The sequence below is a fragment of the Monodelphis domestica genome, chromosome 5, assembly GCF_027887165.1.
Source record: "Monodelphis domestica isolate mMonDom1 chromosome 5, mMonDom1.pri, whole genome shotgun sequence".
NCBI lineage: Eukaryota > Metazoa > Chordata > Mammalia > Didelphimorphia > Didelphidae > Monodelphis > Monodelphis domestica.
Window position 1 is genome coordinate 299,972,487 of NC_077231.1, and position 13,883 is coordinate 299,986,369.

Below are 13,883 nucleotides of genomic sequence, written 5' to 3' on the forward strand. Positions count from 1 at the left end.
CAGTGTGGGAGAGACTAGGAATAGATCAACACCTCACACCCTACACCAAGATAAATTCAAAATGGGTGAGTGACTTAAACATAAAGAAGGAAACCATAAGTAAATTGGGTAAACACAGAATAGTATACATGTCAGACCTTTGGGAGGGGAAAGGCTTTAAAACCAAGCAAGATATAGAAAGAATCACAAAATGTAAAATAAATAATTTTGACTACATCAAACTAAAAAGCTTTTGTACAAACAAAACCAATATAACTAAAATCAGAAGGGAAACAACAAATTGGGAAAAAATCTTCATAGAAACCTCTGACAAAGGTTTAATTACTCATATTTATAAAGAGCTAAATCAATTGTACACAAAATCAAGCCATTCTCCAATTGATAAATGGGCAAGGGAAATGGATAGGCAGTTCTCAGATAAAGAAATCAAAACTATTAACAAGCACATGAAGAAGTGTTCTACATCTCTTATAATCAGAGAGATGCAAATCAAAACAACTCTGAGGTATCACCTCACACCTAGCAGATTGGCTAACATAACAGCAAAGGAAAGTAATGAATGCTGGAGGGGATGTGGCAAAGTAGGGACATTAATTCATTGCTGGTGGAGCTGTGAACTGATCCAACCATTCTGGAGGGCAATTTGGAACTATGCCCAAAGGGCGACAAAAGAATATCTACCCTTTGACCCAGCCATAGCACTGCTGGGTCTGTACCCCAAAGAGATAATGGACACAAAGACTTGTACAAAAATATTCATAGCTGCGCTCTTTGTGGTGGCCCAAAACTGGAAAATGAGGGGATGCCCATCAATTGGGGAATGGCTGAACAAACTGTGGTATATGTTGGTGATGGAGTACTATTGCGCTAAAAGGAATAATAAAGTGGAGAAGTTCCATGGAGACTGGAACAACCTCCAGGAAGTGATGCAGAGCGAGAGGAGCAGAACCAGGAGAACATTGTACACAGAGACAAACACACTGTGGTATCATCGAACGTAATGGACTTCTCCATTAGTGGTGGTGTAATGTCCCTGAACAACTTGCAGGGACCCAGGAGAAAAAAACACCATTCATAAGCAAAGGATAAACTATGGGAGTGGAAACACCGAGAAAAAGCAACTGCCTGAATACAAAGATTGAGGGGACATGACAGAGGATAGACTCTAAATGAACACTCTAATGCAAATACTATCAACAAAGCAATGGGTTCAAATCAAGAAAACATCTAATGCCCAGTGGACTTACGCGTCGGCTATGGGGGGTTGGGGGGGGGGAGGAAAAGAAAATGATCTATGTCTTTAACGAATAATGCTTGGAAATGACCAAATAAAATATAAAAAAAAAAAAGTAAAAAAAAATTAATAATGACAGAGGTGAGTCCAGATTCCTATGGTACTCCCTGAGAAAATTCTGACCAATTTAACCTTGATCAATTACTCTGAGTCTGGCCATCCCAGAGTTCCATAACCATAATGTACAAAGGATGGAGGATTCCTTGATACTGGTATTTTGTTACATCTTTGTTTTTTTAAACCCTTACCTTCTGTCTTGGAGCCAATACTGTGTATTGGCTCCAAGGCAGAAGAGTGGTAAGGGCTAGGCAATGGGGGTCAAGTGACTTGCCCAAGGTCACACAACTAGGAAGTGTCTGAAGCCAAGTTTGAACCTAGGACCTCCCCTCTCTAGGCCTGACTTTCAATCCACTGAGCTACCCAGCTGCCCCCTGTTGCATCTGTTTTTGATTTTTGGTCCTTTATTTTTTATTCCCCTGCTTAGAAAAACAGTAATTGTGAAAGAAATGAGCTTCAGGTGAATTGCTGTCTGCCTGTAGCTTTCTTGGAGACAGCTGGTCAGTTTTAAATGCTGCATAGATTCAAAGTGTTGTTATTTTAAGAATATTTATGAAAACAAAAATCACAGACAGACCTGTTTTAAAACCGGGTACCTGCCTTGGCCAAACAGCTCATGCCTAAGCAGTCACCCAGGAGACCCCGTGCTAATGGAAAAACAATTCATGTTGGCCATTTTGTAAACTCAAACATGGGGATGGGTTTCCAGCAAGTGAAACGATCAACAAACTCCACTCTTAGCTTGCCGGTCTAAGATTACCGTTTTAGTTTTGACGAAAATAGATGTCAAACCAGCGAAGACAGGCTAAGGATGTTAACATCCTGCCTTTTAAAATAGTTGCTTTTAGATTATTTTCACAGAGCCAACCAACCCGTTTCCATGGAAACTGCATTGAAAAGGCCCCAGCAGCCAAAAGCCAGAAATCTCCCTTGTATGTTTCATCTGCCGGTTGTCAGTGGAATTCTGTCCCTGCAACTTTGAGTAATGGCCCCAGCTGAAGTCTCCCAAAGTTCAGGTTTGGAAATCCTTACAGAAGAAGCATTTGGTTTGGGCCCTTCTCCTTGGGATCCGCCGCCAGCAGAGCAGATGCAGTGCTATCAAGGACAGACCACTCTCAGTTCTGATCTGGGCAATTAAAGCCACAGTTGATACAGAACTGGAATTTCAGACTTGGCTTCACTGCCTCACTTTAAAAGCAGCTCCGATACTCTGGTGAGCACAGCAGGTTAAAGTTCCCAAGAGGGACATCACTCCGTCCTGTGTACAACGTTATAAACTTTGAATTATTCTGGAAATATATTTTTAATCAGAAAACTTAGAGCAACGAATCTCCTCTTGCCAGGAGTGGGGAATCATTTGTTAATCCTCGGCGGCTAGAGAGTCCAAAAGAAGGTATTTATGAGAGTTTTACTTTTACCTTAATAATACCTGGAAAACTGAGAGAGAGACCTAATAGCTCCACAATACAAATTCTTTATTATATATGAATTAGCATGACAGGCATAAAGAAACTATATATAAATTTTGAAACATATTTTTACTCTGCATAGTCATCAGGAGCTCAAGTAGCTATTAAGGTTATTTCCATTAAAATTAAGTTAAACTAATTTTAAACTAGAATTCACGATCTGAATTTAATGGAAATACTTTTGAAATAGAAAAGAATGCTTGATGTGGCTCAAAGGCTGCACTCCAGTAATGCTTTATTGATCAGATTTTGTACAGGAAAGTAGTATTACACATATACGAGGTTTTCAGATAAGTGAAGTTTAATGGACTAAGCACCTACCAGAAGCCAGGCACTGTGATAAGCACTTTACAGATTTTATCTCCTAGGATCCTTAGAACAACACTGGGAGGTAGGTACTATTGTTATTTCTCTTTTATAGATGAAGAAACTGAGGCAGAGAGTTCTATTTCCTCATCTGTAAAATGAACTAGAGAAGGAAATGGCAATCCACTTTGCCAAGAAGACCCCAAATGGGGGTCATGAAGAATTGGGCATGACTGCAATGAGTGAACAACCACAACAGGATCACCCAGGTAGAAAGTGGGGCTGGACTTGAATTCGGGTCTTCTTGAACTTGATCCACTGGCTACATGCTGGATTTGGATTCGTGGCAATCTTTAAGCCCTCAAACTTTTTATTTCAATCATTTGTGTATGTGTAGTTCTAAATGATGTCCATCATTCTCAATTTAGAATCCTGACTCTTTCCTGCCCTCACACCCAGAGTAACCAAACCATCTTTTGTGTTCTTGGTGCCTTGAGATTATCATTCCATGCACCAAGTATTAAATTGCTTTCTGAGATAGGCTGTTGGCACAGCATGCGAGAGATGGCCTCACAGCCAGGAGGATCTGGGATTGCATCCTGCCTCGCACACACTGGCTTGTCCTTTCCCTAACTCTCCAAGATTCTAAGTGGCAGAGAAGGTGTGGATGGATGCCCACTGGCAGAAGGAGCTTCCTCCCCCTGGGACTTTCTAGTTCAATGAAATGCAGGTTCAATGCTATAATAGCCTCCGGAGTGACTTGGGACTTTGGGCCACTTGTCTCTCTTCTCAAGGTACCAAACCTGCTGCTTCCACAGCTGCTGTTTCCTTCCAGTCTTGGTCCACTGACAGCTTTTGAGGGGCTCTTTCTAATCTGTTCCCTTGTTCTGCACACCATCGGGTCTGGCTGTAGCTCTTGGAAAGGTTCCCCCCACCTCCCCTACAGAGGAGCCTTTTAACTGCTGTCTGTAAGCTCAAGAGCCCCTTCCACTTCCAATTTCTCAGTTCTCTTATCTCGGGGTGACTGATGTCCTGAGGAATCTGCACGACCTCAGGAAAACTGGGACGTTATTATAGTTAAGAATCAGAGGGCCTGTGTCTGGAGGTTCCCTCTATGTGTCACTTGCTGCAGGGGATACAAAGGTCACTAAGACACAGTCTCTATCTTGAGCTAGGTGGCCTGATAAAGAGGAAGAGGGGAAATGGAAGGAGCATTTATTAGGTGTGAGGCACTGTGCTCTTTACAAAGATGATTTCCTGTGATCCTTACAACACTCTGGGAGATAGGTGCTGTGATTAAAACCATTTTACAGTTAAGGAAACTGAGGCAGACGACGATTAAGTAAATTGCACAGGGTCACATAGTTCAAGTCAGATTTGAATTAACGTCTTCTTGACTTAAGGCCCAGTGCTCTAGTACCATGTTGATCACCCTATGGCATGCATGCAGTGTGTACTGGAGGGAGATGCTCTGTTCCCCCTCTCTATGCATGCACCTGTGCCTCTGCTCAGCAGCCCAATGGAAACTCTTCTTCCCTTCCCTGTTTGGGTTAGGCAGGGGGCTCACATGTGGCATGAGGATGCAGTTTGGGCACTTGGTCTCAAAAAGGTTCACCATCACTGCTCTAGTCACTCAATACATGCTGAATTTGGAGGTAGGAAGATCTCAGTTCAAATCTTACTTGCTGTGAATCCAGGAACTCAGAGATGGAGGAAATTAAGATCCACTCTTTAATCCAAGATGTTTTTCAATCAAGCAATAAAGGTGTATTAAATTCCGACTACACCCACCAAAGCAAAAGGTGGTCCTTGCCCTCCAGGAGCTTACAATCCATCGGAGGAGACAACCTGCCAACAAATCTATAGAAAGCAAACCGTCTACTGGAGAGAGAGGAAATGAGGAATAGGGAAGGCAGGAGAATGAAGAGGGGCTCCGGGAAGGTTCTGCTAAGAGGCTTTAGTCAGGACTTGAAGGAAGAAATTAGGGAAGTCAGTGGAGTTGAAGGAGAAAAGGATTCCAGGCATGGGGAGGCAGCCAAAGAAAATGCCTGGAGTCAGAGATGGGGTATCTATTCATGGAACAAACAGGAGGCCAGTGTCACTAGATGGGAGAGTCTGGGCTGGGGAGTAAGGTGTAAGAAAGGTTGGAGGGGTGAGAACTACCTCATGCTGGGTAAGAGCAAAGGCAGAGAAATAAGATGGGAACCCCCAAAGGGCACCTGGGATTTCTGTGCCAGGAGGAAGTCTTTGGCCAAAGATTTATAAAAGATTTTTAAAAAGCAATAAGATTACTTAACTGTCTGGAAATAAACAAGAAGGTAGTTTTTGAGAAGGAGCATGATAAAGTACAAAGAATTCTGGGCCTGGGATCAGGAGAAATTTGGGGTGTTGTGGAGAAAGCTGGTTTAAATACTCCCTTAGACACTTATTATTTGACCTTGAACAGATCAATTAACCTCTCTGGGCCCCATTTTCCTCATCTATAAAATGTGGGAGTTGGATGAGATGTCATCTGAAATGAAATTTGGGTTAAAATCTTGTCTCCAATCCAGATAGGCTGTGTAACTCTGGATATGTCACTTAGCTTCCCTGTATCTTAGTTCCTCATCTGTAAAATGGGTATAATTATGCCTGTAACACATATATATTATGTATCCCAAGTGATTATCATTTATCACCAGTGACTATTTTTAACTTTCTTTGTATCCCCAAGAATGTAGCAGTGTGCTTGCTACATAGTAAGTTCTTAGTAAAAGCTTGTTAACTTGACATTCAAATCATTTGACATTAATTGTCCTTATGATTTAATCATTGATTGCAATTTCAACTACTACCATCCTTTGATTAAAGGTATTATTCAGGGGTGTCCCAAAAGTTTTGGTGTACTTGCTGGGAACCTTTGGATAATAAAAATTAGGATAATAATAATTCACATTTGTTCATTAGAAAACCTTTATTATTTAAAAAAAAAAAACCTTGCCTTCCATCTTAGAATCAACACTATGTATTGGTTCTAAAGCAGAAGAGCAGCAAGGGCTTAGGCAACAAAGGTTAAGTGACTTGCCCAGGGTCACACAGCTAAAAAGTATCTGAATTCAGATTTGAACCCAGGACCTCCCATCTCTGGGCCTGGCTATCAATCCACTGAGCCACCCAGCTGCCCTAAACACTTTTATTCAATGGCAGGTATTGTGCTAGACCTTGGATATATAAAGACAAAAGGCTCCTAAGGGTTTAGAGCAGAAGTTTTAACCTATTCCCCTCTTAGGAACTTTAAAAAAAAATTTGATGGATTGTCATATGCTTGGTTTCCTTTATAATTCTGAATCTTTTACACTTTAAAAAACATTATCACAAGAAGAGTGTAGGTTTCATGACTGCCAAATGGTTCTGTCACAGAAAAGTCCCCAAATCCTTCGTTTCAAGTGTTTTGCCCTGTGTGAGTTATTACATGTAGTATTTCCGTTTTTATAATAAAGGGAATTAGATTACAAAGTAGTTAAGTGATTGTCCAAGTTCATACGCTATTAAGTGTCACAGCTGAGATTTGAACTTAGGTTTCTTACTACAAGTCCAACACAAATCCTTCCCATCCATTTAAACAGCATGCTAAGTATCCTAGCAAATATTTAACAGCTCACTATCTGAAAAAAATGAAAAGAGAGACATGACCCACATTTTATTTTTGTCAGTATTATTAATGTTTTTCCACCACTTTCTTAAGTCTAGACAATCAAAAAAACAATAAATCAAGCCCAAATTTGTAGCATTTGCCTATTTCAAGGGGCGTCAATGACTACATTGAAAATATAATGATTGGGTCTCTAGAGTCAGCCGGAAAGAGGGGGGAGTGGGGAGGATGCCTCGAGCACATCCTTGTATATAAATGTTGCCTTGACCAATTTAGCATTTTATAAGCTACTGCAAATACTATTTCTAGGTAGCCCTAGTTTCAAGGTAGCCACTTCTAAATGAGGCTGATAGGATCTCTCTCTCTCCCTCCCTCTCTCTCTCTGTCTCTCCCTCCCTTCCTCTCTCTCTCTCTCTCTCTCTCTCCCTTCCTCTTTCTCTCTCCTTCTCCCTCCCTCTCTCTCTCCCTCTCTGTCTCTCTCCCTCCCTTTCTCTCTTTCTCCCCCTTCTTTCCTCCCTCTTTCTCTCCCTCCCTCTTTCTCTTCCTCCCTTTCTCTCTTTCTCCCTCCCTCTCTCTCTCCCCCTCTGCCTCCCTCCTTCCCTCTCTCTCTTTTCCCTCCCTCTTTCTCTCCCTCTCCCTCCCTTTCTCTCTCCCTCCCTCTCTCTCTGTCTTTCTGTCTCTCTCTCCATCTCTCTCTCCCTCCCTCCATTTCTCCATCTCTCCCTCCCTCCCTCTCTTTCTCCCCCACTTTCTCTCTCCCATCCTCCTCTGTCTCTCTCCATCCCTCTGTCTCCCTCCCTCCCTGCCCCCCATCTCTCCCCACTGTCCTCTCTGCCAACCCCACATCTCCTCATCTGAATGACAGCTGTCTGAAAGGCAGGCTTATTTTCCTCTTCCATGAACAACATACAGTAACTTACAATCAAGCCCTAGGTTCCCTGAGACTTAATTACTTACATAACTCTCTCATCTGTTGGCCAGAAAGTGGTTGTGGCCATGGGAGGCAGTGAATTCGCTGCATCAAGGGATCCAGAGTCCTTCCTTCACCTGCTGGCAAAGTCTCCAGCAGACCATGGAGACCAAAGGGCAAGAACAGGACGGGGCACCTACCTGGGTGATGTAGATAATTTTGTGCAGCTGAATTAAGATTTGCTGAATGGGATCACTGATCTGCCGTACTTTTCTCTGGGACACAGCAATCCCTGCGGAAGCTGGAGAAGAGAATGCTACCGTTAGAACAAGACCTCCATCTTGTGCTTTCAAAGTAAATAATTATTATTACTTAATCAATCAATCGATTAATAATTCAATGATTATATCATTGTTAGTGAAAGCTATTGGAATAAGCAATGGGACTTAACTGTGGCTAATTCTGTGAAGGAAAACAAAACAGTAGCCACTCTCCATGCCCTTCAGAAGAGCTGCAATTCCTGTTTCTATTGGCCCCAAGGAACACCGTGACATCACCTTGTCATGGTCATATTTAGCCCTGAAAATTCACTGTTACTGAATATCCAGACTGAGATGAAGCCAAAATGGAAATGAGCCCTCCTTGACTGAATGCTTGTCACAGAAATAGAGTTTTCTTTTTGTTCTTTTTCCATGGGAGGGGTAGGTGGGAAGGAAAAAGATTTAAAAAAAAAATTAAAGAAAATTTACCATTTAAAAAAAGGTTGTTTACTTCCTCTTGGGTATGTTTGCTTATAATTCATATTTGCTACCATCACCAGTGTTTTAATAATAATCAAGCTTAGGTGCAGATCATAAGATTGTAGAGTAAGTATAGGAAGGGACCTTTGAGGGCCATTATGTCCAACTCTCTTATTTTAAAGTTTTTAAAGAAGACACTAATTCCAAAGGAAATTAAATAACCTGCCAAAGCTGGCAAGTATCTGAGGCAGGATTTGAACCTGGGTCTTCCTTCTAGTGTCCTATCCACTTCAAGGTTGGCATGATTTTCTACTCTTGATCCTTTAAAAAATTAAAAGTATAATTCTTAAATCGCAAGCAGATAAATTACTATTTATGATAATATATACTATATAATAATACAAAAATAATAAATTAAAATGTTAACTAAAAAGGAATACTAAATATGACTGGGTTCATCTTATATGTCACTCTTTTATTTTTTTAAACCCTTACCTTCTGTCTTGGAATCAATACTGTATTACTGGTTCCAAGGCAGAAGAGTGGTAAGGCCTAGGCAATGGGGGTTAAATGACTTGCCCAGGGTCACACAGCTGGGAAGTGTCTGAACCCAGGGCCTCCCATCTCTAGACCTGGCTCTCAATCCACTGAGTTACCCAGCTGCCCCTTATAAGTCACTTTTAAAGAAATGCATGCCTAAGTACAATTAAATACCATCTGTATAAGAATCAATACTGTACATTGGTTCCAAGGTAGAAAAGCGGTAAGGGCTAGGCAATGGGGGCTAAGTGACTTGCCCAGGGTCACACAGTTAGGAAGTACCTGATTTGAATATAGGACCTCCCATCTCTAGACCTGGCTCTCAATCACTGAGCCACCTAACTGTTTCCAGGTATCTTTCACCTAGGTTTTCTCCTCAGGATCAAGTAGAAAGCTTCTCTAATTCATCCTGGGTCCTTAGCTTAGACTCGGGCCATTGGTATTAAAATGCCAGTGGACTGCTTTCTTTGGTTGCCACAATTCTCCTTTCATTCCCTCCCATCAACCTCGTGACCACTCATACCCCATTTCCACCGCTTAAGCCCATAGATTGGTCCTCTCCTTTCCTCTATCTTCAGACATTTTCACAGCCCAAACAGTGAGATGATCCACATTCATTCATTCTCTAGACTGTCCCCTCCACCCACTTCATCTTGCTATGACTGCTAGGAGGGACCCCTTCCTCTCTGGATCCCACCATCCTTCCTCTGCCATTTTTACGTATTCAGTCACAGTCTAACTTGTACGACGGCATCTTATGTTTGCCCTTGTAATCCCACCGATGCCATGCACATAATTCACACATAATGGGAATAAACTGAACAACAAATAGCTCTCTCTTCCCTGACCCAATGTTTAACACACAGTAGGCACTTAATAAATGCTTACTGACTGACTTATACCCTTTCTGAGCCCTTCCAGTCTTGACTTTCTCGGCAGGGATCTTTGCTAAATGAAGATGAAATAGTTATTTTCTTATTAAGAGCTCTAACAGGATTTAATGCAAAGTGCCTTCTGCTGTGAAGTGCTTCAGAAAGCACCTGTATCTATTCATGTGAAAAGTTGCATCAAGAACATGTTAACACATTTCTGGAGTTTTTAAAAGGCTGAAAAATAGCCTCACCCCAAACATTATAAGCTCCGTTTCCAGGCGTGAAAGGAAAAATAAACTATTATCTCCATTCTGAGCTCTCTCTTTGGATTTGTTAAATACATTTTGCTGATAGCTTGTGTTTTTACACTGGTTGCCTGAATTTCCCCTTGTATTTCTCCCCTCCTAGACAGCCATCCATATTAGATTTTTTTAAAAAGAGGAAATGGGAAGCAGCTGGGTAGCTCAGTGGATTGAGAGCCAGGCCTAGAAACAGGAGGTCCTAGGTTCAAATCTGGTCTCATACACTTCTTAGCTGTGTGACCCTGGACAAGTCAATTGACCCCCATTGCCTGCCCTTACCACTCTTCTGCCTTGGAACCAATGCACAGTATTGATTTCAAGATGGAAGGTAAGGGTTTAAAAAAAATAAAATAAAAAGAGGAAAGAGAATATTACTCAAACTACTCAATACAACAACAAAAGATTTGACGATACAATCTTCCAGAGCCAAAGAGCCTTCACCTCTGTAAATGAGTGTGGGGAGATGTTGAAGTTGCATTATTAAATGTTTTTAAACATTTTTCATGAGTTCAGTCATAAGAATCTCAATGGAAATGCCCAATAGCAAGAATGTATGGGACTTCCTCTCAAATAACTTCCAGGAATATCCCAGAGTCCTCGAGTCCTCCTTTTCAGCATCACCTCTTGGACTGTGGGACTGGATTTGGCATATTGCCTCTTGGAGGATGGTGTGATTGGGGCAGGGGTGAGAGGGAGATCTGACCGAGTCTGAAAGGGTTGGATGGCTTTGCTGTTCAGTCGTTTCAGTTGTGTCTGTCTCTGTGACCCCATTTGGGGTTTTCTTGGCAAAGATACAGTAGTGGTTTGCCATTTCCTTCTCCAACTCATTTTACAGATGAGGAAACCGAGGCCAAAAGAGTTAAGTGACTTGCCCAGAGTCACACAGCTGGTAAGTGTCAGAGGACAGATTTGAACTCATGAAGATGAGTCTTCTTGACTCCAGGTCTGGTACTCTGTACACTAGGGCATCACCGGCCTACCTACTGGCTTTTCTCTGTAGCCTACAGCAGCTCTATTTTCCACCTAGAGGCATCACTGCCTTAGGGTCATTGACTGACTTATTAAACATAAATTTTTTTAAGTACCCTTCCCTCCATCTTAGAATCAATACTGTACTGTTTCCAAGACAGAAGAGCAGTAAGAGCTAGGCAAGGGGGGTTAAGTAATTTGCCCAGGGTCAGACTCCTAGGCCAAATTTGAACCCAGGACCTCCTGTGCCTAAGCTTGGTTCTCAATCTCCTAGCTGGCTGCAAAATATTGCTTTATCCAGTCCCATCCCCCAAACCAGAGCAGGAACACTCCCCTTGCAATTTCTGCAGCTTGAATGTGAGACAACATTGTTAAAATGTTGGTTTATATTTTTGCACAGTCCAAGGTACCACGGGTAAGGAGCTGGATTTTCCCAGGGAGGTACTAGCCAACCTGAAGCATGTATCTGTCAGTTAAATATAAACTACATATAAACAAAGAAAGAGCTAAGCTAGAGAGAAACCTTCCTAACTTTTAGACAGTAGATTTGCTTTTTAACTGGAATTGGGGGACTTAAAAAAAAAAGAAAACCTTCTTGACAGCAACCTAGATTCCTGGTCATTTCAAATGGGAAGAGGAGGTCCCTAAAGTTCCATATATAAATCTATGAATCCTAAAATTTTATTTCTTGAGCCACACTCTCTACTAAGGTAGCTCAGGAGTAGCTAAGCAGCACAGCAGATAGAGAACCAAGCCTGGAGTCAGGAGGACCTGAATTCAAATCTGACCTCAGGCATTTCCTAATTGAGTGATTCTAGGCAAGTCACTTAAGCCTGATTGCATGGCCCAATGATGGTGAACCTTTTAGAGACCATGTGCCGTGATACTTCCCCTTTAGATACTTTAGATCTATTGTGATACTTTAGAATCAATTGATTCTAAAGGCAGAAGGTAAGAATTTAAAAAAATAAATAGTCCTGTCTGCTGAGATGGCTCAGAAAGGACTTGCAAAGAGTGGTACAAGGAGAATGGGATGGAAGGTAGCCGGGGGGGAGGAGGAAGATGTGATCAAATATGTGCTCACATTCTTCAGAAATATTCCATTTTGTCTTTGCATCCTCAGCAGCCAACAAAGTGACTGCTGCTTAATAAATGCTCATGAATGGACTGATTCACTGAAGAAATTTGACCCAAAGATTCTTATCCCTAATACATTGTCTTATGTTGTTATTAAATTATTTCAGTCGTGTCTAACTCTTCATAACCCCATTTGGGGTTTTCTTGGCAAAGATACAGTAGTGGTTTGCCATTTCCTTCTCCAGCTCATTTTACAGATGAGGAAACTGAGGCAAGTAGGATTAAGTGATTTGCCTAAAGTCACAAAGCTAGTAAATGTCTGAAGTCAGACTTGAATTCACAAGGATGAATCTTCCTGACACTAGGCCTAGCATGCTACCCACTGTGCCACCTAACTACCACATTTTCTAAGTCAGTTCCAGTATCATTTTCCCCCCAACATCCCCCAAATGGGGGAAAGGTAGCCTTTTCAACTGAATTGATTTTTCTTTAGTAATCTAATCAAAAATGAAAATAAATTACCCATGGGGATCTCTATCTTCATTGTTCATTCTTTTATTTTATTTTATTTTTTATTTTTTTAAACCCTCATCTTCCATCTTGGAGTAAATTGGCTCCAAGGCAGAAGAGTGGTAAGGGCTAGGCAATGGGGGTCAAGTGACTTGTCCAGGGTCACACAGCTGGGAAGTGTCTGAGGCCAGATTTGAACCTAGGACCTCCCATCTCTAGGCTTGGCTCTCAACCCACTGAGCTACCCAGCTGTCCCCATTCTTTTATTTTTTTTTAAGCCCTAACCTTTTGTCTTAGAATTAGTGCTAAGTATCCATTTGAAGATAAGAGCTAGCCAATTCAGATCAAGTGACTTGCCCAGGGTCACACAGCTAGGAATGTCTGAAGTCATATTTGAGCCCAGGACTTTCTGTCTCCAGACCTGACTTTCTATCCCCAGAGCCACCTTCATTCTTTAAAGTAACTAAACCAAGTGCTTAATGCCTGCAGATAGGATAAACGTGGCAGTATTCCCTTATCGAGATTTTAAGCATTTCACCCTCAATAAATCTTCAAGACTAAGAAAAACATGAGGCTTTCTTATCAGTTTGCAGTCTACAACAAACATTTGCCCCCAGTATCTGATTATGAAAATATTTTTATTAAAATAATGTCTTCCTAAAAGGATAGGACAGATGCTCAAGTATGTAGTCATAATTCAAGTTCTTGGATGACCAAGTGTGGCATGTCCATGACTGGTTGCCTTTTGTTTCTTTCTTTCCCTTTGAAAAAAATTCTTACTTTCTATATTAGTAACTCTAGGACAGTTGGGCATGGGCTAGGCAAGTGAGATTCAGTGACTTGCCCAGGGTCACACAGTTTAGAAGTATCCGAAGTCACATTTGAACTTAGGACCTCTCTACTCCAGGCCTGGTGCTCTATCCACTGTGGTACCTAGCTGCCCCTAACTTTTGTTTCTTATAACCAAAAATTGCCTGATGTATTTGGTCTTCATTTATGAGTAAATCAACCAATCAGTGAGCATATCAATGAACACTTATTAAGCACCTACTGTGTGCCAGGCACTATGCTAAGAAGATTCAAGTCTTTAAAAAAAAACCACTATAATATTTCTGGATTCTTCACTTACATCCTGAATAAAAAAGTCAGAGCCTGAGTTTCTTTTTAAGCTATAATGAACCCTTATAGGATGTAGTATTAAGTGAA

General features: G+C 41.4%; 1 protein-coding gene across 8 annotated transcripts in view; it reads right to left on the reverse strand.

The window, feature by feature from the left end:
- NEK10 (NIMA related kinase 10) overlaps positions 1-13,883 on the reverse strand; it is a 256,666-nt gene that overhangs the window by 33,650 nt on the left and 209,133 nt on the right. For 4 of the 8 annotated variants that reach the window (XM_056800366.1, XM_056800365.1, XM_056800367.1 and 1 more), the window contains 2 exons: positions 8,630-8,728; positions 7,868-7,968 (listed from right to left, as the gene is read on the reverse strand). In XM_056800366.1, the coding sequence (XP_056656344.1) occupies positions 7,868-7,968; positions 8,630-8,728 (200 nt within the window). The remainder of the gene's footprint in view (positions 1-7,867; positions 7,969-8,629; positions 8,729-13,883) is intronic. The other 4 variants (XM_056800368.1, XM_001380886.5, XM_007505191.2 and 1 more) reach the window with 1 other exon arrangement.